This window comes from Aspergillus sydowii (assembly GCF_001890705.1).
Source record: "Aspergillus sydowii CBS 593.65 unplaced genomic scaffold ASPSYscaffold_21, whole genome shotgun sequence".
Taxonomy (NCBI): domain Eukaryota; kingdom Fungi; phylum Ascomycota; class Eurotiomycetes; order Eurotiales; family Aspergillaceae; genus Aspergillus; species Aspergillus sydowii.
Genome location: NW_024467879.1, coordinates 47,937 through 69,618, shown reverse-complemented (window position 1 = coordinate 69,618; position 21,682 = coordinate 47,937). Strand labels below are relative to the sequence as shown.

Here is a 21,682-nt window from a genome sequence, read left to right as displayed (position 1 = left end):
CGCTTGCCAGGCAGATCTTCAGGTCAGTGCAGATACTCCGGGATCCACGAAAAGAGGTTTATATAGATTGTATTGACCACCGAGATGAAACAGGAGAATCTATTTTACATAATCATAACCTGTATATACAGAAAACTCCAAACCAGACCCGCTGAGCTTGCCAATGACCTTATCGTCTTTATGAGTCGCGCGAGGCTACCGACGTCGACACATCCACCGTCCTCATGATCCCCTGCTGGTTCTGACCCTGCCGATTGTAGTCGCCCTGGACGGTGGTCTCGATCCTGGGAACAGCTTGCACGTTCGTCATGAGGATGTCCTTATCTGATTCGTGCCCCATGACACTCATATTGTTGCTGCGGTCCGCACGACTGCCCTTGGTCTGGTTCCGCACCTTGCTCAGATGGTACTCTGAGTTGTGACTGTTGTATCTGCCGCTGCTGTATTCATTATATTTCTGTGTGATCAACGCGGACAGCGCGGGCAGACATGCACAGATAACCCCAATCGCAATCTCGGCGTTTCTCCAATGCAGAGTTAGTTGCGTTTGACAGCAGTATTACTGGAGTAAAACATGGACCATGACATACCCAAACATGTTGACGCGCATAAAGGCAATAGTGGCGTCCTTGGACTTGCCAGTCAGCTCTATAAGAACAAGACGGATGACACTCGAGGCACAAGCCAGCCCCCCCGCCCCCAGCATACCCATAACTCTCATCTTCTTCTGGCGTGGTAGCTGCAGTCGCATCGTCAGGGGAAGAGGCAGGAGTAGGACGATTAGGTCGCTGACGACGCTGACGACGGCGTCGGCCATGATGATGGCATTCTGGTCAAGGCAGGATCCGGGCAGGTCCTGCTCCCAGAATTTGGCGATTGGCATGCAGATGCGAATTTTCACGATGACGGCAGGAATGTAGTAGAGAAGCATGAGGACGAGGAAGACATAGATGAAGATGACTGATTTTTTTGAATGGACTGAACACCCTGGTCATGATCCACAGCAGGGTCATCTTGGTGAGAAACGCGGTAGGCCCGTACATGACCATCGTTACGTAGGTGAGCTGGCGGGCATTAGCAGGGCTTTTTCTTTTCCCTCTTTCTATCTGCATCCATGGTAGTCAGTACCTTTTGAAACGGAATGTGGTGTTCCTCAGGGACATCATCCCAATGCACGCCTCCACCGAAATGGCCCACTGGGCGTGCGTTAGTTGAGTCGACATTAGTAGAACGAGCAACGGCGACACTCACTGGCCAAGGCGATTGCCGAGTAGGAAACACCTAAAACCTGGAATAATGTTAGACTGTTCATCTTGTCGTGCAGGTTTGTCCTACCCATGCGGCCAAGCAGCACCCTAAACATCCAGTTAGAATTCGTGACGCAGAATAATGGCAGCCCTAAGACTCACAGTCCTCTTGTCCCCAATTTCTCAGCAGGGAAGTACGGGTATAAACCCGGAGACCAAAAAAGACAGACATAAAGATGATACACAGTGACTGTGTGGCCTTGTTCCATGTCTGCATCGACCTATCCACATGGTGCTCGGAGGCAGCCTCGCGCACAACGAGGGGCTGGATAACGGCCATACTGGACATGGCCTGTAAATGAGAGTGAGGAGACTGCGTGCGATCCGGTGTCGCACCAAGATTCAGGAGCGAGGGTATGCAAGGTCAAATATGTGGAAGGGGAGACAGATCAGAGCAAGGGGGGTCGTGCCATTACCGATGGATTAGATCGGTCTGATTTAGGTTAGAAGGAACGAAGAAACCGATTTGACCATTGGCCTGTCTTGACGGCCAGATCCTTTAGGGTTAGGACTCGCAATCGCAAGACCCCCTGAGTGTGTTGACGTCCAGACACTGGAAATTCACACTGCAAATACGCATTGGAAGATGAACTGGAACAGTCAGTACTTCTGCAAGAGCTAATAAATCAGCCGAATGAGACAGGACCGTTGGAAACCTGCAGGCATCGGCGATCAATGGACGAAAGGAAACACTGTCCCGAGTGATCGACTGGTGGCGGACGTGGATACTGCAGCTACTGGGATAAACCGGATTACTGGAAGACATCTGTCACTGCCCTGTGCAACCATAGATATCAACGATTCGGGATGATCTGTAGAACATGCCTGAAGTCTTTTCTGTCTCTGCGATCTCTTCTGCGATGCTACAATCACAGCATGAGCATGCACATCAGTTGGTACCTGCAATGGCAAGGTTGAGTCCAAGAGGCCATTGCAGGATGGAATTCGTCAAGGTTGCAGCTAACTGCTCAAGGTGCGTTCGACGACAGTTATCGTTTCTGCTGTCAGACAGAGGCCCACTCTTCCTCCACTGTTCAAGGTTCGTCCCATCCCCACTACGAGCCCTCTATATATAATGATTGGCCAACACCCAATGCATCCGAAACGCTGCGGGGACCCCAAACCCGATTCGTGATAACTATCGGGCGTGGCGTGTTGCAGCTCGTGGTGAGATGACGATGGGCGGAGGATTTCAGCGGGAGATTCGATGGCGGAATTTGGCCGAGCTGCTACTGCTGACGAGAGTCGAGACCCAGTGCTTGCAGGGATCAGGCTCGAGTGACAGGGATGCAGTGGGTCAGAAGGAGTTTTTTGGAAGGAGCAAAAGACTCGCGTGGTGAGTTGGATATTACAGTTCATACAGCATACAGGGCTAAATGGGGAGTTACTTATGCAACTCATACGATGTAGACAGCCTTAATACCACTTGGCACACGAGTCATGATTGTTACTGAGTTTGTTATATGTCGAACAGATGCCATTTGATATATCTGCAGCTCGACAATCACTGCCAATCGCAGTAAATGCCATACGAACTACCAGATGGCGATCCCATCCCTGACATGAGACTCCGCAGACCCTCAATCAAAAGATGGCCATGATATTCGGCGGGGACGACACTCCCCCTGGCATGTTGAGTGGAATCGATGCTACAAAGAAGCTCCAGCGGTTGTGTTCCTTGCACATCTGCGCGAGGGCTTCCAGATCGAACAGCTCGCCTACGGTGTATCCAGAGCGATGAGCAACAGACTGACAGGTCACTTTAGGGCACACTCACCAATCGGCATCCCCCATCCGGCCAGGACATATTCATGCAGAAAGACCTCCGACTGGGGCGGGTAAACCTGCCGAATGTTAGTTTTGACGCAGACGCAGCCACCGAATATCAACGGGCATCCTCACCTCCCAACTGATCGCGTCACCGGCGATCGCACAGAAGCCTGTATCCCACAGCCATCGCAGCATGTCCGGGGTGGCCTCCACACCGGCGTGCGACGGGCTGCTGTTGTCGGAGTATGCTTGCTTCTGAGCGTCTGTCATGACGGTGTCCCATTCCTTGGTCACTCCAACGCGCACAAACAGCAGATCGCCCTTCTGGAATGTGATGCCACATTCTTTGGCGATCTCTTGGATGTCCGACAGACGGACCTGATGAGTCGAGAAGGTGCTATACTCAATGCCCTTCTTCTCGGCCCAACCGGCATAGTCGATCAACACTCCACGGCCTATACACAAGAGCATATTAATGGCACTTGAGGCTTCTCTTACAGGGGGAGGAACGCATACCTGCGATGCCCTCCTTGGCCCAGTGCTGCAGACCAATCCGGTCGTTTTCTCGATCGTTGATTTCCTCACTAGTTGTGCCTCCGTAGAAGACACGCTCGCTCTGGCCAGGGACGGTCTGGGAGAAATGGCGAAGCCCATCCCATTGGCTGCTCTGTTCTAGAAAACCATTAATGCAAGGGATACCGTCGTGGCAAATTATAGACAGGCCCTACGTGGATTCATCTGGTAGATGTCGTCAAAGGCTATGCCACCCAGCAGTGGGACGATCTGATGCTGGCAGGGCTGGCGGTTGAGGTTGGGATAGTCCAGTTTGGTCATTTCCCATCCCATCGTGACTCGACGGCCAGTGCGAATCTCAGATGCCGCCGCCTTTGAGACAAGCTCTGGAGTCAGGATGGCGAGCTTCCCCAGTCCCTCCTCGCGGCTTCCGGGCTGTCCCATCCACACCTGCTTGGGGTTGGGAAGCTCATCGTACGGCGTGTCGAAAATAGACTTGGCTGCCATGCCGGTTCAACTGTAGACGGAAAATAAACTCTGTCGACGCAATGCTTCAAGTGACGCAGGGGATGGACGCCGCTCGATATGCCTTGCTGGGATCTCGGGTGGCGCAGGTCCATTTGTCTTTAAATCGACCGCCGACAGAATAAATGGGGCCCGCGCTGTGGAATTCCAAGAGCCAGATGGTCGGATTGGAGGTTCCTGACGGCGAGCCCCTTGCACTGGGGCAGAGAAGACGGAAGAGTCCCGGACTCCATCCGAAGACAGAGTCGAGCTCCTCCATGAACAGTGAGACTGAGCACAGACGCCTGCAAGAGGCCCCGAGATGTGACGATCTCTGCCCGCCACTGCCAGTCGGCTGCATCTTCCTGCAAGCAGGTTGGACTTGTCGACGGGGCTGTCGGCCACTGACGTGGACGAATCACCTTGGGGTGCCATGGTAGCCATTGTCTAGTCCTGGCTCTTAGAGAACTCAATTATGCAGTCCCTATCCATCGTCACGGACACAATACTAGCATGGGCATGGCCATTCGGAGAGGGCTTCGCGGTGGACCTGGCACGGTTGATCGTGGCCGGCAGACCGATAGGTGGAGCAGACGTTGGCTCGATGCAGCCAAGCAGCAGCCAGAGTCGGAGAGAGAAACCTGGCCCGAGTGCTGATCCGTGATCACAGACAGAAGAAAGTACTTTCACTTAGCGCCTGTCAGACTGTCAACAACTGAAGGAGATGATCCAGTCCCGACGTGAATATCGCCCCGACCCGCGACTCCTCCCCGAACAAGTAAAGGTTTTACGATTGCAGAACTTGACGGCAATTTAGGTTCCGTAGTTTCTTCTGGCTCGGCTCTAGTCTGCCTCGTCAATGCCAATCTGCCCGTCTCTGTCCCTTGGGGGCAATCTCTGCCGCGCCGGCGCCCTGTGCGGCGTCGATCCCTCGTAATGGCTAACCACTTGCCCCGGTCCAACCGCCAACTTGCCTGCTTGTTTGAAATTGCATCTGGCGGTTGTTTAGTTTCCGAGTGTGGGTCCTGGTGGTCTCCGTCGCTGCTGGTGCTGGTCCACAAGCCATGAACGAAGGAGCAGAAGGGGGGTCTGGAAGCTCTCCTGAACTCATGCCATATGCCGGCCCAGAGGTGAAGGAGAAGCTGAAACGGCCAATTAAGGCTGTGTGACTTGACTCGGTGTGCTGCCGCTAGTTCGCGACCTTGTCCTACATCAATCGGCGAATTCGTCTCTGTCTGCTTGCACGTTGTCTCTGCGACACTGCAACAATTGCTTTATTGCAACTGCAGACTGTGCTCCATTTCATGCGCTGCTGTCTTGGCTGCCGCGACCTTATCCCATCAGTAATCCATTAATACTGTTTTTCCTGAGGCTGGATCTCTCATAGCAACAGTTGCTGGCTCACAATGGGGCGATTTGGCTCGCAGACCAGTACCTACAACAGGCTGGTGTCCATCTTCGTCGCGGTTGGATCGCTCGTGAGTAGCTCCTCTGGCTGTATCGCATTGACTGGACCACACTGACTGTATGGCAATGCAGACATACGGGTACTGCTCGTCCATCATCAGCAGCACCATCGGACAGCCCGGCTGGTACACATACTTCGATCTTCCTGCGGAGGGCAAGCCCGGATATGACTCGATCACGACCCCGACTATTGCAACCGCCAATGGTGTTTTCAGCGCTGGAGGGGCTGTTGGAACGCTCTTTCTGATGTGGGCATGCGAATATTTCGGTCGCAGGGCTAACATCCAGCTGGGCGCATTTTTCTCCTTGTTCGGAGGTGCGCTCCAGGGCGGCGCCAACTCGCTCGAGTACGTTCCCAGAGACGGAAATGGAAATGCCATCGAGCGATGCTGACAACATTTCTTGTTATAGGATGTTCCAGGCAGGTCGATTTATCTGTGGTCTCGGCATCGGTATCCTCGTCACCGTGTGTCCCATGTACCTCTCCGAGATGTCGAGCGCGTTCCGTCGTGGCTGGCTTGTCGGACACCACGCCATCTTCCTGGTCTTCGGATATATGCTGGCGGGCTGGGTTGGATTCGCCTGCTACTACGCCGAGGGCAAGCTGGGCACGTTCGGATGGAGATTCCCCCTCTGCCTGCAGTGTCTGCCTCCCTTGGTCTTGCTTGCGGGCTCGCCATTCCTGCCCCGATCGCCCCGTTGGCTGATCTCCAAGGGCAAAGACGACGAGGCCCGAATGACTCTGGAAAAGCTTCGCCAGTCTCCAGACGACCCTCACAACCTAGTCGCCAAGGAGGAGTACTATCAAATGAAGGAACAGATCCGCTTGGAGGCAGAGAGACTGCTAGCCTACGGCAATGTCTGGAAGGCAGTTGTCAAGAAGCCATCGTACCGCAAGCGGATGGCCATTGGTTTCCTGACCCAGTGGGGTGCTGAATTTGGCGGTCCATTGATTATTGTAAGTGTATCGTGTTGTGGCTGTACTCGATTTGCCGAGCTGACCCCAGGGCAGAACAACTACGCTGTTATATTGTATCAAGGACTCGGGGAGACCGGTAGCATGCCCCTGCTCCTCAGTGCTGTTTGGCTGACCACGGCTGGTAAGGACTGCACATTTCACCCTGCCTGCTCGGAGGTGCTGATGCTTCTCAGGTCTTATTTATAACCCTCTGGGCGCCTGGCTCCACGACAAGGTCAACTCTCGTCGTGGCATGTACATGACCGGCTTTGCTGGTATCATCATCACCACCTCGATTCTGGCTGCCATGACCGCCGAGTATGCTGGTACTACTAATAGAGGAGGAAACGCCGTTGGCATCCTTATGATGTACCTGTATCTTGCATTCCAGGGGTAGGTCCGAACCAGATATCAGTTTTCGTCAGTCGACAGTTTGCTAATCCTGGAATAGCACCTGCTGCGACACTACCATGTATCTTTACGTGTCTGAGATCTTTCCAACCGAGATCCGTCCTATTGGAATGGGCTTCTCCCTGTTTGGCCAGTTTGCTTGTAAGTCTGGTCTTTCTCTGCCTCATCCATCCTGGGACTTACGAAGCTAATGATGCCAGCTACCCTCATCCTCCTGCAGACTGCCCCCATTGGCTTTGCTAACTCCGGGTGGAAATACTATCTGGTCATCATCCTGTGGTCTGCCTTTTTCATTCCTGGTAAGCTTTCTTTCCCAGGGTCATTGTAGCCTCTGCTGACTGCATAGTCATCTACTTCTTCTTCCCCGAGACTGCCCGACTTACCCTCGAGGAGATTGCAAAGAACTTTGGCGAAGAGGTTGCGGTCAACCTGACCGAAGCCACAGATGAAGAGAGAGCTCGGATTGAACAGGACCTTGTTCAGTCCCAGGGAGCTGGTTCAGCCACGGGAGACGAGGCCGGCTCTTCGAGCACTGAGCAGGCCAAACATGGCTGAAATTGGTCCAGACCGTCGGGCCGTCATATCCCGAGCGGCGTCTTCAGAGGCGTCCATCATCTAGAGATTTAGATATTGTTGGTCAAGTACCCTAGCGGTTCGTTGTTAAACGTGGAACATGTGTCTGTCCCCGTTGCAAAACTCCTGGTCGATGGAAAAAGCAGAAGATGTTTTCTGCAAAGTACTTTCGATACGATATATCTATCATTAATTCCCGAAAGGGTTTGATTAATATAGTACCTTTTATAATTTTGAAATAACGCCCAAATCAACACTTTTGCTCGTCGCCGCGCACGAATACGTCTTGCCTCTGACTGTTGACGACCTAGAGCTTCATGGTTCCATGTCTACCAGTTCCATCTTCGCACCAGCCTGTTATTCCTCGCCTACAGCCCTTTTTTATTGGCTCTGGGCATGCGCGCTTTCCTTGAGGCCGAACAGGGCCAGTCCATAATCCAGGTGCCTTAGGGCATCAATCACATCATTCGTAGTGGTCTAATGGTTTTGGATCAAACGGCGTCACTGGCACGAAGCTAAACATTTCTTAATGGTCGAGAGTAGTCTAGTTCTGATTGTCTGGTGAGCTTGTCGCCCAATCCATGGAACCCGGCATACCGGCCGAACGGGCGTTCCCAAATCTTGTCGCGCCTAGATCGACCTGTTTGATACCCACGCGACGTTGAAACCATGGATTCGACTTTGGAGGCACAAATCAAGCACAGCCCGAGCACATTTAGCCTTGGTAGTCGTGTCACTGATGCTAAAATCGTCGACGGAAATGGCGCCCTCATCCCCTGTCGGAGTTAGTATCCACGACGATCATTTTTTGGGCAATGAGCAGACTGAATGACATACTTTTGCCACAACACAACCTGTCTTGGATTATTGGCTGGCGGGTGTATCGCCGCACTCGTTCGTCTGTACCCTGGAACAGTTGGCTCGTGCGATGTGGCCCACGCCACCAGCATGCTGCTATCCACGGGCCTTGGAATACACATTCGCATACTGGATATGACCAGCCCTAACGCGGACATCTGTCGGGCATTATTGCAGCAATGGTAGGGTAAGGGTAAAATTGCTGTTCCCAATGATGCTCACACTTGATGTACGGTTATCAGTAGTTTTGAATATTGCTCGAGCCGAGAGCAGGACTTTTCAGGTCATAGATATTGACTAACATCAGGCTATTCAAACGTATACGATTATACGCCATGTGTTTCAGAATTGAGAAAGGTCACCATATAATTAACTCCTTGAATTTGCAGCTTCTTGTATAGTAGGACCAGGACCAATGCTCTGATCTTATGGGAGCAAAATGGGCTTCCTTTATGAACACTGTCTGGACAGCATCTATGCGTATTAAAATCCCTAAGCAGTATAGTCCGTCGCCCGGTTTTGATATAGAATCTAGACCTCAGTCCAAGCGGGGATTCTCTATGTTCGCCGACCTTGCTAATCGAGGCTTATTGGTTTGGCAGCTCGTTCCGCGTCTCTCGCTGGACCAAATGCGAGATTGCCGCACAAACTGTATGATTGGATAGAATTACTCTAGGCCACTCTGTGATAAGATACATACAACCACAGACTGAGGGGTGTAGACCCTGTCTCCGCTCCTGCAACCAGACACTGGAGGAGATATCACACGGATGCCTGTCAACGGTTTGAACCTGGCGCACCACCAGAGCAGATGAACAAGAACAAAAGCGTCAAGAGAAAAGAAGTCGAGACGCGACCCCGGCGGGCCTCGATGGGTCTCGATGATGCGCTGACGTTCTCTAAATTCTAGGATCTATATCTATTTGCACACATATATATATATTTCCTAAGTGGCTCATGTCACAGCTGGTCATCCTTATACTGCAGCAACAAGCATCAGGCTAAGACTGGACACGACCACAAGTATGACAGAGGAAAAGTCCGCAAACATCTTTGATTCGTGCCACAGTGCTCCTACTATAAACTCACAAAATGTGCCCCAAGCAAACTGCGGGCCTGTTGATATCACAGCAGACCGTGGTGCTTATACCTCAAACTTCGGGGGAACCAGGCACACCACACCACCTGATGGAGTGGATGAATGGGTTCGTCGCTGCGAGCTTCTCGAGTCCCAGTGCCAACCTCAAGGGGTATGTCAACCCGAGGGCTACGTTGATGACGGTGGGCTAGGTGACTCTGTCAGGCAGGAGACCTGCATTGTGCGCCAGGACTCTCGCGCACTCAGGCCCCCCCCGCTGGCCTACATTCGCAACAGGATCAACGCCAGAAAACATATTTGCCCGAAGACTGTTGAGGCCCAAGTCGCTGCGTTCCGCACCTGGACGAAGCCGCACCGCACGAATGAGTATATAAACCCCGGCGAATACCGCGGATTCTTGAAATGGGATTGCGCGCTGTTTGACCTTTTACATCCCGTCTTGGTTTCTCAAGAAGGCGCTGAAGATGAACGATCGCCGTCGCCGTCTTGCCTTTCGACAAAAAGTGTTCGTCTGCATACTTGTTGCGGTCATCTACATGGTGCTGTGCTACTTTCTGATCATCCAGCCCGTGGCTAGCTGCGTCGTGAAGGTGCACATCGGCATGTTTACTAGCCATGGCCAGTTCTGTAACATTGTGCGCCACGTTATATACATATATGTGGGCATGGGCGGCACGTTTATGCTCCTGGTGGCGCTCTGTGCTGCGAGTATTCGCTACAAAGGCCGTTCTTTCGAGGAGCATGAGGACCTGGTCATTATGCATATACCCTGCTATAACGAGAACGAGTACGTACTCCGCAAGACCATCGACTCTTGTGTCTCGTCAACGTATGCGAGAAAGCGGAAACTTCTTTTCATTGTGGCGGACGGGACAGTTACAACCCCTGAGCACAAGGCCACTTACAAGATCTTGCTGGAAGACATCTTCGACCACAAGGCAGAGCTGGCGGCCGGAATTGAGACCAAGTCTCGACAATACGCATCGTTCAGCGAGGACGGGACGTCAGACAATTTCGCTGTGTGCTGCACGGGCTTCTTTCGAGAAGTGCCCTATGTGATTGTCGTCAAGATCGGACGAGACGATGAACAGGGCAGACCAAAGCCAGGTAAAAGAGGGAAGCGAGATTCACAACTGCTCGTGTACAACTTTCTGCACTTTGCCAACTACCACGCAGGCTGGAGCCCACTCTTCGAGGACATTGAGTACCAAATCCGCGAGTGTCTTGACATGGATGCTCGGGATGCCATGTACATGCTCGTCGCCGACTCCGATACAGAAATCCAACCCACAGGCATTTCATATCTCGTCAACCAGCTCGCCAAAGATCCAACACTCATCGGCGTGTGCGGCTACACCGGCGTCAGCAACCCTGTAGACAGCTTTGTCGCCTGCAGCCAAGTGTTCGAGTACTGGCTGACACACGCCGTGCTGAAGGCACTGGAGAGTGTCTGCTCGAATGTCCTGGTTCTCAGCGGATGCTTTACCATCTACCGGCTGAAATGGCCGAACAACCAGCCGGCCATCCTGTTCGGGACGCTGCTGAAGGACTATGCGGGAAGCCATGAGAAGACCCTACACGAGCACAACCTGCTATCTATTGGAGAAGATCGGTATTTATCAACGCTGGCAATCCGGTACTTCGGCTCTGACTGTCGACTGCGATATTTGGCTGCCGCCCAATGTACCACGACCGTGCCTCACACGGTCTCTATGCTTATTGACCAGCGCCGCCGATGGACAAACTCCCTCATCCACTGTTATTTTTCTCACCTGAACGTTCGCCCTTTCGAAGCCTCAGTCTGGACCCAATGCATGCTTATCTTTGTCATTGGCTGCGAACTCTTCATGGTGTTTGTCCTGCCCCTGGCACTGCCGGCGGGCGTCGTGCTCGCCGTAATCGCACTGTTGCTGACACCTTATACTTGGGCCATACTGCTTGGGTTTTGCCTTGTACCCGTAGTGCTATGTATCTGCTGCAATGACTGGCGATATATTCCGTTTTACATCCCGTTCTTCCCGATGATCGCAGTTTTTAGTATCTGGATACCGCTGTACTCAATGTGGAAGCAGGACAACATCAAATGGGGAAAGACGCGTGATCAAAAACCGTAGAAAGCAGCTTCTGTATTTAATATGAACATAGTTAATTTATCTGGAAATAACACTCATTGGGCGAGCACGGTATCTGTGTGATGTTATGATGTAGGACCTTCGTCATCACTGAGAGGAACCGTTGGACCTCTCATCTGCCAGAGCGTCCTATAACTAACTGGAACGCGCCGCTCAGAGGCAGAGCCCAGCTGCTTTGTAGCACTTTGCGCTGAATGAATTCAGATCTATACCCACACCGAGGATTCATGCTGGACACAGGCAGGAAATTCTTTCCTGTCGAGACCATAATTGATCTGCTGACCGTGCTCAATAAATACAACTTCAATGTATTTCATTGGCACATATACGATGCAGAGAGCTTCCCTCTGCATTGGCCGATAGATCGTGGCCTCACAGACGTGAGTATACAGAAAAGTCACAGCCCGAAATATTATACTCCCCTGGACATCCAAAATGTGATCATGCATGCACGGCGACTGCACATCCACGTATACCCGGAGACCAATATGCCTGGTCATAGTGACATATGGTATGTTCTGAAGGTGTTTACCCTGCGTCTGCGCACAAAATCGCTGATAGCAAGGTCCGTCTAGGGGTGTATGGAAGCCGGACTTGGTAGTAGGAGAACCAGACCTGGAACACCCCAATGCCCAGCTCGACATCACAAAGGATGAGACATACAGCCATGTCGATAGTCTAGTTGCCACAGTTGGTCGATACTTCGGGTCCTCCCTCCATCACTTTGGGGCCGACGAAGTGGCCTATATTTGGCAGACGGATGATGATAACAAACTGGTTGAGAGTTTTCTGGGTTGGCTCAAGTCTCTTTGTCCGAGCAAGATGTCGATTATATGGGACGACCCTCTTACCGACAAGGGGAAGTGTTTAGATATCTCCAAAGACTGGGTTGTTCAGACATGGCACAATGGTGTCACGCAAAAAGTGCTGGACAGGGGACACCGCGTCATTGTCTCCGAAGCTGACTCGTTTTACATTGGAAATTTCGACTACACGAAAGTGTCCTCATTTGAATTCCCAGCCGATAGAAATGTGCTGGGATTTGAAATCGTCTGGTTCACTTCAAAGGGAGACAACCCAAACGATATCCACCAAAGCTGGGTCATGGACCCCATTAAGGCTGCGTCAGGAATCAGAAGAAGATCCAGTCAAGTCTAGCGTATACGTGTGGCAGCATTTATTTAATTAACAGTAGTGATGGGAGTCTCCTATGTAAATGTGGCGAGCTTGAGATACTGTGGTGGTTGCTTTAGACGTACCGATTGCAGAACGAATAGCGACGGAGCCATCACAACTAGCGATAAACAGATTTTCATGTAACAGTCAAAAGCCAATGCATCGATTCCTAGTTATGTCCATGGCTGTTCAGACCGTCATCTATGGGTATCAGTATTGAAAGCTTTTGCAATGAGATGAACTTCTTGGGACTGTTTCCGAGCTGCTTCACCTAATATTCAAAGCTTAAGCTACGAGGGCCCGGAACATCCTTGAGCCTGCACCTCAGGATCTACTACATTGCGTACCCATGGCATCCAAGCTGGCGGGGACTCTGTCCACGCACAGGAAATGCTGGCTGGATATGGAAGCTGGGCATAGTAAAACACCCAGTGTAGCACGACGGTACAGGTTCAGCAGGCTATCATGCAGGCCAATGGGAATGGCCATGCATGAATTTGAGTGTTGGATGCATGAAAATGAGGGTTGAAATGTTTGGCCGATGTCTCATTCGAAACAGTATATTGCGCAATATCAGGCAATTCGGCAGTCCATGGATGGTTCTGAACTACAAAAAGCAAAGCCGTAGCCAGTGCCATCTGCAAAGTTAATCTAGATCCTTATGCAGACTGCCCAGAATGTCACTGCCTTGTGTAACCCCAGAGTCTTTGCCAAGGGGATGTCTGCCCAATCGTGATGCCGGCCATGCAGGGCTGGGAAGTGCAAACAATGAAGTGCCCATCAAGTGCTTACCAATTCATTCCTGCAATTCACCCGTGCAGGGATTGCCGGAGACTTCTGGAATGACTTATTAGCGCCGTCCACTTGGTCTGCTTTGCCCACTTTATCTCCCATTCCACCGACGAGATGTCGCCACCAGCAGAGGCCACCACGTCCATAGCAGACCCCATCGCTGTCTCCCAGTCCCAATCCCAGTCCCAGTCGGAAAGCGACTGTCTCGAGACTAAAGATGCAGCCTCGGCACCCCCCGAGCTCGAAGTAGGGCAACCGCGCCACAAGCGAAAGTCCCTGTCGTTCTTCCTGGCCTTCATCTCGCTTCTGTTGATGGTCTTCTTGGTCTCCTTGGATGCCACAACCCTGGCTGTTGCAATCCCTGTACGCGGTTCCCGAATGAAACCCAAGCAACGTAGCGCTGACAGAACAGGTTATCACTCGAGACCTCGCAGGCACCACATTGACGGCATTCTGGGCCAACATTTCATTCACAATCGCAGTGGTGGTCATCCAGCCCATCTACACCAGTTTCTCCGACATCTTCGGCCGAAAGATCCCTCTGTACGCCGCGTTTGTGCTCTTCGCAGTGGGATCAATAGTTTTCGCTGTAGCGAACAGTATGGCAGTCCTCATCGTGGGACGCACGCTGTAGGGTCTGGGCGGCGGCGGCCTTGACGTCTTAAGCGAGGTCATTGTTGCTGATATTACGACTCTGCAAGAACGCGCCATCTATATTGGATGGCTCTCTCTGCCAATGGCCCTCGGGTGTATTGCGGGCCCCATTCTTGGCGCCGTCTTCAGCGAATACGTGTCATGGCGCTGGATCGGTTGGATCAATCTGCCTGTGACTGGCGTTGCCCTCTTTCTGGCGGTCTTCTTCATGCGTCTCAAGCCCATCGACCAGGCCTTCCGCACCCAGCTCAGCCGAATTGACTGGGCTGGAATGGCCGTATTCACAGCCGGATGTATCCTGTTTGTCCTGCCGCGAGCTGGGCAGGAAATATGTACCCCTGGGGCTCATGGCGAACCATCGTGCCACTCGTCATCGGCGCCTTGATGCTGGTAGGATTTGCCCTTTACGAGCGCTATCCTCCTGATGCCGTTTTCCCATACCGGATATTCTGCTCTCGTACAGCCCAAAGCACCCTAATCGGTAGTTATATCCATGGCATCGTGCTGTACACTCTCCTGCAGTACCTCCCCCTGTTTTTCCAGGCCGTCTATCTTGAATCCCCGCTCGACTCCTCCATCTCCATCCTCCCGTTTTGCTGTGTCGTCTTTGTCTTTACTGGCATTGCCGCCTTTGCTGTTGACTTCTTCCGCAAGTACCGGTGGGAAATCTGGACGGGCTGGGTCTTTCTGGCCGTGGGCAGCGGCATCTTTGCCCTATGGGACCGCGGTTCTTCAAGCTTCCAGGTGATTGCAGGCATTGGCATCGGTACAATCTTCAGCGTGCCCCCCATTCCCATGCAGGCCAGTGCGGCAGCGGACGACCAGGGCCTCGCGATGGGGATCATGGTCGCATTCCGGCTGTTTGGCGCACTGATTGGTCTCGCTGTGGGTGCAACCACATTCAGCAGTGTCTTTGCTCGCGAGGTACACGGCATCGAATTGCCGTTGTCGTTGGAGGTGCTGAACAACCCTGCGGAAGTGGTCGGGTTCATTCCGTATCTACGCACCGTGGATGTTGACGCTGCAGTCCGTGACCTCATCCGCGATGCTTATATGGAGGCGATGAAGACTATCTGGTATATACTTGCTGCCTTCGGTGTTGTGGGGTTTGTGAGCTCGCTGTTTACGGAGGAGTTGACGATGGAGACGGAGGAGGTAGGAAGGCAGCATTTTGAAAGTTAAAAAAAGCCAGTACACATACTGGTAGTTTTCAAACACTTAAAGTTCTTCAACCCCGAATAAGCTGTATTTCTCATGGTGGTCGATACCTGACCAAGTCATCATCACTGACTGCGGATATTCGGATATACAGCATCATTATGTGGATACTCGGCAACCCGGGTATTCGGGTATCCAGATGGGCTGCGAGATGCGCAGAAGACGATTGACTATTGTTCACGATACCATGGCTATTGGCATAGCCTTGGACTATCTTCAAAACCCGAAAGGGGCAAATTGATGCTATAAAATGGCACTGGGCCGTCCCACTACCCAGTCCTTATATGCGCCACACATGCACAACTCAAACAATGTCGGGCAAAATCGTCATCATCGGGGCTGGATTTGCTGGAGTCTGGAGCGCATTCTCAGCCAGGCGTCTCCTGAACCTTGTCGACAAGGGCGATGACTTCGAGATCCTGGTCATTGCCCCCGAGCCAGTTCTAGTTATGCGCCCACGACTTTACGAAGCCAACACATCTAGCTTGACTTTCCCTCTATCCTCCCTTTTCGCAGACGCCAGCATCAGCTTCCTTCCTGGGACCGTCAACGCCATCCACACGGACAGGCGGGCTGTTCAAGTGCAAAGCGCCGTGGGTGCCATGTCAACCGTCCATTACGGACCGCCTCGTTCTTGCAGCTGGGAGCTCTGTCGCGAGACCTCAGAGCATTCCCGGACTCCAACAACATGCTTTTGATATCGATTCTCTGGACGGGGCATCCAAACTAGAATCTCATCTTGACGCCCTCGCTGCCCTCCCCGCAGCCAATGGTCGAGACACCGTGGTGGTTTGCGGTGCTGGCTTCACAGGCATCGAGCTGGCAGCCGAACTGCCCCGGCGACTTGCCCACATCGATAGGGCTCGCGTCATCTTGGTAGGTGACAAAGATGAAGTTGCGCCGGATTTTGGATCAACTCCTCGGTCAACTATCACGGAAGCCCTGAACGACCTCGGGGTTGAAGTCAGACTTGGGTCCAGGGTCAAGGCCGTTGATGAAGACAGTGTCACTCTTGCATCTGGCGAGCGCATCGAAACATGCACCGCAATCTGGACTGCCGGAGTCAGCAGATCCAGGCACCCAAGGACGCTTTGGCTCGCCTTCACGTTGATCAGTATCTCCGCGTTCCAGCTGTCGACGGTGTCTTTGCAACCGGGGACGCTGCCTGTGCGCTCGCCGACGGGAAAGATCAGTTTGCGTTGATGTGCTGCCAGCATGCCCTTTCCCTCGGTCGATTCTCTGGCCACAACGCGGCGGCTGAACTTGTTGGCGAGCCGCTCGTGGAATATAATCAGGCTGCGTATAATTGCTGCCTTGACCTCGGTGCTTGGGGGGCACTGGTGGCTGGTGGTTGGGAAAGGGGAAGCATCAAGGCTTCCGGGGATATAGCAAAACGGGTGAAGAGCTATATCAACCAAACACTTATATACCCTCCCGACAACGTTCAGGACGCTCTCGCCCTTGCTGATCCTGCTGGGCCTGATTCAGACCAGCTGTTTGAGCAGTTGTTTCGCGGTGTTCAATAGAGTTTTGCCAGTCGACATGCTAGGTTCATTCTTCAAGTGGTAGAGTTTCAGATATTGAAATTGGCTACCTGCGGTTCTTCTGCTATGCGTGGGCTGTAGTACAGCTGAGAATGGACGTTCAGTTGTATTTTTTTCATACAGAGACATGATATAGACGGTATACCATTTTCCATCTGGTTCCTTCGATACATAATATAACCTGGCTTGGGAGAGTATCTGGCTAGTTATTCACTTGCTTTCTATTCACAACTCTCAATGCAACCTGCAAAGCCAACCAACAGACACATGGCACAATAAGGGCCTCAAACCTTCAACCTTATCCCAACGTCCACTCCTCTGGTTCAGTACAGGCGTTTTGTTTCTTGCCGTCGACGGCCGAGGCGGCACACATGGCTTCTTTGATGTCATCCCAAAAGCAGAACACACTTGTTTTGAATGCCATCTTGGCACTTGTGGCTCGGCCCTCATTCTTCTCCTTTTCCTCATCTCTGTTCACATTCTCCTCCACAAATATGCTTTTCCCGTCGGCGATAAAACCGCAACGCCGACGAGCGTTGTCCAGGTATCCCTGTCCACATACCTGTTCGATCGGCATCGACTCTTCCGCTGCATAGACCTCCACATTATTGAAACCAAAGTTACCCTTCACCATGCACGCATCGTCATCGGGGACAGATGCGCGACGCTCAAGTGGGGTCTTGCTACCTGAGGGGACTGGATTAGCGAAGGTAGACTCGACAAGAGAGGCCGCCAGGAGGGCTTTGCTGAACATTATGGAGGAACGAATTGATTTGCCGATCATATTTTTTAGATCGAGAGTCGGATTTCAAACAATAGCTGTGATCATTTTTCTACCAAGCAAAATGCCTCAGCATTGCCCCGCGATGATCTTTTCAAAATATCAACCGATAGCAGGGCTGGCAGGAGTGCAAGGCTGAGAAGGCTATACTATAAGACTTCTTTATCGTCCTGTTATGGTGCTGTATAGTGGGTTTCCGCAGGGCCAGTATGGGGAGATTCCCCGAATTCATATTGGCCAGAGCACTGCCGGGGCCAAATCTAATGTTGGTAGAGTCAATCAAAATACAATAGCTCTTGGAAGTATGGGGTACAAGTGTCACATAGAGTATCAGACAGATCCATGCTCCCTAGGGCACTGCCGGGAGCTATTCCTTAATACGCAGAGTACTACTGGAGGCCGTTTTCTGGCAGTGTTTGGGATAAAGGCGATAGGTCCAATCAAAATACAACAGCTCTCAGCACTATAGAATAGAAATAGTACGTAGATTATCAGATGTTCTCCGAATCCATGTTGCCCAGGGCACTGCCTGGGGCCATTTTCTACTACCCAGAGTACGGCTCGGGGCGCCTTTCCAGTGTTATTCAGGACTAAGGTGATGGATAGGCCCAACCAAAATATAGCAACAGGGTGTATGTATGGCGAGAGGTATCACATCCTCTCCAAATCCATGTTGCCCAGAGTACTGCCGGGCAGGCAGTGATTAGTACTCGAGGCCATTTTCTACCGATATTCGGGATACTTCATGGACATGACGGCTCATCGCCTCACTCTGATGGCATGGTAGAGATACCCCCGGGCCGAAAGCTAGATGGAATGGGTGACGGAATTCGACTGGAGTTCCAAGGGATAAAAGGCGGGTGTATTCCCAGAATTCAGTATCAAATTAACGAAAACATCTACTACACACATTAAACTCATCCCTACAACTCTTTTCTATTTTGAAATCTTCCCACCTCCACCATGCACTTCCAGCAAATCAGTCTTATCGGTCTTGCTATTGCACTCGCAGCAGCGTCCCCCGCCCAGCGAAACCCGAAAGTGCTGCACGCTCGTGAAGAAACCAACAAAGGCCCCTATATCAACCCCGAACACCCGAAAATGAGCCTTGACGAGCAATGTACGTGGAAGTGGTCTGCTGGATACGGCTATTGGAATGTCGTAATCAACGATGCCAGCGATTTCACCGATGACACGTGCGGTTCTGGGTTCCTCGACAATGTCAACGGCCGGGGTTGCTCGGTTACAGGCTGGGGTTGCAACTATGCCGATGATGGCAAGACGATGAACGCCGGGTTCAAGACTGATTTCTTTTGTAGTAGTCATGATATCGGCAGCGCTATCAAAGCCGCATTTGGCGGAAAGGAAGTGTACTGTGGAGACTATGATTTACACGTTGTGTGTGATGATGATGATAGCTGCACTATGCTTGGAAACCCAGATGATATTTAGAACTGGGAACGAGGCTACTTTGGATAGCAGGATTGGTGTTGGACTTTATGTTCAGTTATTGACTTTTTACGGGCTGCCTAAATGCGTTGGATGCGTTGGTTATAGGTTCGGTTGAATAAAGGGCTTTGCGTGCTCTTCTATATATGTAGTGTTGACTGGAACAGTATGTAATTATTTGCAAATCCACAGGCTAACACCAATTTATAGGTGCATTAGCGTTCACCAAGACTCTTATGCTCGTACAATGAGGCACCGGATCATCTGACTGATATAGATAATTAGAGAGTATTATAATCCAGCTTTGATGAATATTTCTTGGTAGGTAAAATTACTTTTATTATAGTATAATTTACTGTAAAAGATCTCTATTATACTCAGATATATCCAACTATTATCTATATATAATATAGATACCTCGCCCGGAAAGCCTGGCTATCTTATAATACAGGTATATATATAAATCTTTTTTCTATATCTAAATTTATAGAACTTACTTATTAATTCCTCCAAACGCATATAATAATAATTGGTCTTCAGCTTCGGCTTAAAGCCCGCCGGATATTGGTAGCTAATGTTATACTCTACCACTGACCCCCAAGACATCTTAAGCTCATGATCAGCATTCTGGTCGAGATACCCAATAGTGGTATGTAAGCTGAATAAAGCACAGCCGAAGAGTCACCACAGCCACTGCCTCACCGCTTATAATACCGGTAGTTTGCTCCTTCATCCAGCCATTTATTTCCTCTTCCATTTGCGCACCCATCTTCCACACCTCCAGTTCCCCCACCATGCACAACAACGTCTACTGTGCCTTTTGTGGAGTCATTCTGGAACGAGATCCAATCAATCCTGATACTTGGGATCAGCGCGGGCCCCGCCCATGGTACCGGAAGGTCCGTGGCTTGACCACTATGGATATCCCTGATCACGCTACTCTCACCGGGGTCGGGTTGATTTATAACTATGATGTTCTTGACGCCCCAGCTGATAGCAATCTATCTTATGCCGAGACTGAGGTTGCGTTGTGGGGCAGTTGGGAACTATCCGACTGTTGTTGGAATGCTTGGGTATTTGGTGTTCATGACTCCTGCTGGCAGATACTTCTCCTTTGACGCAGCCACTTGGATGTGAGAGTAATTGTTCCAGCGGTCTATCGCCAGCTATTGTGCGTCCCTTGCATCAAAGTATCTAGCTTCGACTGGCGACATGACTACGATGGTGCCTCCAGAACACACAAGGTGCGCCCGCGACCGCTACCAGTGGATGAGACTTCACCTCTGTATGCTGATCCCTGCACATCTCCATCACTGGATACCTTCGAGATAGTAGCGCCTGCTCCCTCTACTGCCTCGCAATATTTGCAGACCGCAAGCTGTCAAAGCTTTGGTTCCCTGCCCCCTGAGCTGATATATGAGATCTTACTGTATCTATCTTGTAAAGAGGTTGCGACACTGACGCTTGTTAATCGGAGCCTTGCTGTAATTGCAGCCTTGGATAGGCTACCCCAGCCATACTGGCGATCTCGATTCCAGCGAGGCGGCGAGGCGGACTTCCTGTTCGCGAACCTCACCGATAGGCGGGACTGGCGTGGGCTTTTTTCCGCTGTAAGAGCAATGCTACAAGACGGACGAAACCTCTGCTTGGTCAACCGGAAAAGGGTTCGCAAACTTATTGAACCTATTGCTCTGGTTGTGGAGCAAGATTCCGCTTCACGACCTAGCCTAAATGGCACTGCAGTCCACGGAGTACCAGGGAACCAGGCCCGAGTTCAACTGCCGTGCAGTCAGGGTGCTGACTCTCTACATCCTCCACCTTTGGAAACTACTAGCAAATTCACCGGCGATATTTTGGGTTCCACGAAAAAAAACCACATTGGAGGGGATGTCGTCTTCTTCATCGTAGAGCACAGCCACTTCCATATCCCGGCCAATACTATCGCGGGAAGATAGCGATCTCAACGCGCCAGATCGGAGCAATGACTTTTGTATCAGGAATCGGTATATTCCCATCCTCTGGGGGCGAGCATGCTGCCGCTATAGTTGGGTTTCATGATCCCTTCGCTGCAAAATGGATTGACATGCCGCCTTCCGCGCCTATCGAACATATCTATGTTGCGTTCTCCTCGCAAGGGCTGACAGGAATCATGTTCACCTTTACCAATGGTACTATATCCCCCTGGGTTGGTGTCAGCAAAGGTCCAGGAGTTGCGCAGGGCTCATTGACTGCCGCTGGTGATTCGACCCCCAGTTATCTGTTGGCAGGTCTAGATGTAAGCACTTACCGAGATTGCACTCCAACGCCGTACCGATGTCCTGACTACCCACGTTTAGCTATATAAAATTGTATCTTTGGGCATCTCTGGCTTAGTCAATCACCCTGATTCCCTTTCCTTGACGTCCCAGTAAACGCCATTACATCCAATCTCTCGTTTATGGGTGCCGTGTCTACCGACTTACGATAACCTACACCT

The 21,682-nt window shown here is 51.5% G+C and overlaps 9 protein-coding genes across 9 annotated transcripts; 6 read left to right on the top strand and 3 right to left on the bottom strand.

Moving 5' to 3' along the window:
• Window positions 1-178: 178 nt before the first annotated feature.
• Window positions 179-1,587, bottom strand: ASPSYDRAFT_37389 (uncharacterized protein; the record flags this gene model as incomplete). The annotated part of the gene is given in 7 exon segments (XM_040845534.1): window positions 179-524; window positions 591-960; window positions 980-1,106; window positions 1,129-1,196; window positions 1,252-1,288; window positions 1,336-1,355; window positions 1,410-1,587. The coding sequence occupies 7 exon segments, from the start codon at window positions 1,585-1,587 to the stop codon at window positions 179-181; spliced, it is 1,146 nt and encodes a 381-aa protein (XP_040696166.1).
• A 1,304-nt stretch (window positions 1,588-2,891) lies between these two features.
• ASPSYDRAFT_62875 (uncharacterized protein) lies at window positions 2,892-4,097 on the bottom strand (the record flags this gene model as incomplete). The annotated part of the gene is made up of 5 exons (XM_040850184.1): window positions 2,892-3,025; window positions 3,085-3,151; window positions 3,210-3,532; window positions 3,594-3,749; window positions 3,806-4,097. The coding sequence occupies 5 exons, from the start codon at window positions 4,095-4,097 to the stop codon at window positions 2,892-2,894; spliced, it is 972 nt and encodes a 323-aa protein (XP_040696165.1).
• Window positions 4,098-5,353: 1,256 nt separating this feature from the next.
• Window positions 5,354-7,519, top strand: ASPSYDRAFT_706895 (putative MFS sugar transporter). Its single transcript, XM_040850525.1, has 8 exons — window positions 5,354-5,572; window positions 5,634-5,908; window positions 5,973-6,525; window positions 6,574-6,661; window positions 6,714-6,912; window positions 6,971-7,071; window positions 7,131-7,229; window positions 7,277-7,519. The coding sequence occupies exons 1-8, from the start codon at window positions 5,501-5,503 to the stop codon at window positions 7,483-7,485; spliced, it is 1,596 nt and encodes a 531-aa protein (XP_040696164.1). The 5' UTR covers window positions 5,354-5,500; the 3' UTR covers window positions 7,486-7,519.
• A 2,396-nt stretch (window positions 7,520-9,915) lies between these two features.
• ASPSYDRAFT_1169747 (uncharacterized protein) lies at window positions 9,916-11,644 on the top strand. The gene has a single exon (XM_040840229.1). It carries the CDS (start codon window positions 9,925-9,927, stop codon window positions 11,572-11,574), a length of 1,650 nt encoding a protein of 549 aa, XP_040696163.1. The 5' UTR covers window positions 9,916-9,924; the 3' UTR covers window positions 11,575-11,644.
• A 142-nt stretch (window positions 11,645-11,786) lies between these two features.
• Window positions 11,787-12,925, top strand: ASPSYDRAFT_1169745 (uncharacterized protein; the record flags this gene model as incomplete). Its single annotated transcript, XM_040840228.1, has 2 exons — window positions 11,787-12,103; window positions 12,168-12,925. The coding sequence occupies 2 exons, from the start codon at window positions 11,787-11,789 to the stop codon at window positions 12,748-12,750; spliced, it is 900 nt and encodes a 299-aa protein (XP_040696162.1). The 3' UTR covers window positions 12,751-12,925.
• A 513-nt stretch (window positions 12,926-13,438) lies between these two features.
• On the top strand, window positions 13,439-15,451 carry ASPSYDRAFT_83112 (uncharacterized protein). The gene is made up of 5 exons (XM_040851195.1): window positions 13,439-13,806; window positions 13,828-13,923; window positions 13,973-14,167; window positions 14,195-14,426; window positions 14,540-15,451. Exons 1-5 carry the CDS (start codon window positions 13,675-13,677, stop codon window positions 15,394-15,396), a joined length of 1,512 nt encoding a protein of 503 aa, XP_040696161.1. The 5' UTR covers window positions 13,439-13,674; the 3' UTR covers window positions 15,397-15,451.
• A 292-nt stretch (window positions 15,452-15,743) lies between these two features.
• Window positions 15,744-17,311, top strand: ASPSYDRAFT_83111 (NAD(P)/FAD-dependent oxidoreductase; the record flags this gene model as incomplete). Its single annotated transcript, XM_040851194.1, has 3 exons — window positions 15,744-16,029; window positions 16,073-16,437; window positions 16,503-17,311. The coding sequence occupies 3 exons, from the start codon at window positions 15,744-15,746 to the stop codon at window positions 16,956-16,958; spliced, it is 1,107 nt and encodes a 368-aa protein (XP_040696160.1). The 3' UTR covers window positions 16,959-17,311.
• ASPSYDRAFT_73811 (uncharacterized protein) lies at window positions 17,275-18,130 on the bottom strand (the record flags this gene model as incomplete). Its single annotated transcript, XM_040850740.1, has 1 exon — window positions 17,275-18,130. The coding sequence occupies exon 1, from the start codon at window positions 17,758-17,760 to the stop codon at window positions 17,275-17,277; it is 486 nt and encodes a 161-aa protein (XP_040696159.1). The 5' UTR covers window positions 17,761-18,130.
• A 590-nt stretch (window positions 18,131-18,720) lies between these two features.
• Window positions 18,721-19,209, top strand: ASPSYDRAFT_73810 (uncharacterized protein; the record flags this gene model as incomplete). Its single annotated transcript, XM_040850739.1, has 1 exon — window positions 18,721-19,209. The coding sequence occupies one exon, from the start codon at window positions 18,721-18,723 to the stop codon at window positions 19,207-19,209; it is 489 nt and encodes a 162-aa protein (XP_040696158.1).
• Window positions 19,210-21,682: the final 2,473 nt, after the last annotated feature.

Coding starts and splice junctions, on each gene's coding strand:
- ASPSYDRAFT_1169747 (XM_040840229.1), top strand. CDS start 9,925: ATGAACGATCGCCGTCGCCGTCTTGCCTTTCGACAAAAAGTGTTCGTC.
- ASPSYDRAFT_83112 (XM_040851195.1), top strand. CDS start 13,675: ATGTCGCCACCAGCAGAGGCCACCACGTCCATAGCAGACCCCATCGCT. Junction 14,168..14,194: donor CTGTAGCGAACAGTATGGCA/GTCCTCATCGTG, acceptor CGCACGCTGTAG/GGTCTGGGCGGCGGCGGCCT. Junction 14,427..14,539: donor TCTGGCGGTCTTCTTCATGC/GTCTCAAGCCCA, acceptor CGAGCTGGGCAG/GAAATATGTACCCCTGGGGC.
- ASPSYDRAFT_706895 (XM_040850525.1), top strand. CDS start 5,501: ATGGGGCGATTTGGCTCGCAGACCAGTACCTACAACAGGCTGGTGTCC. Junction 5,573..5,633: donor TCGTCGCGGTTGGATCGCTC/GTGAGTAGCTCC, acceptor ATGGCAATGCAG/ACATACGGGTACTGCTCGTC. Junction 6,662..6,713: donor TGTTTGGCTGACCACGGCTG/GTAAGGACTGCA, acceptor GATGCTTCTCAG/GTCTTATTTATAACCCTCTG.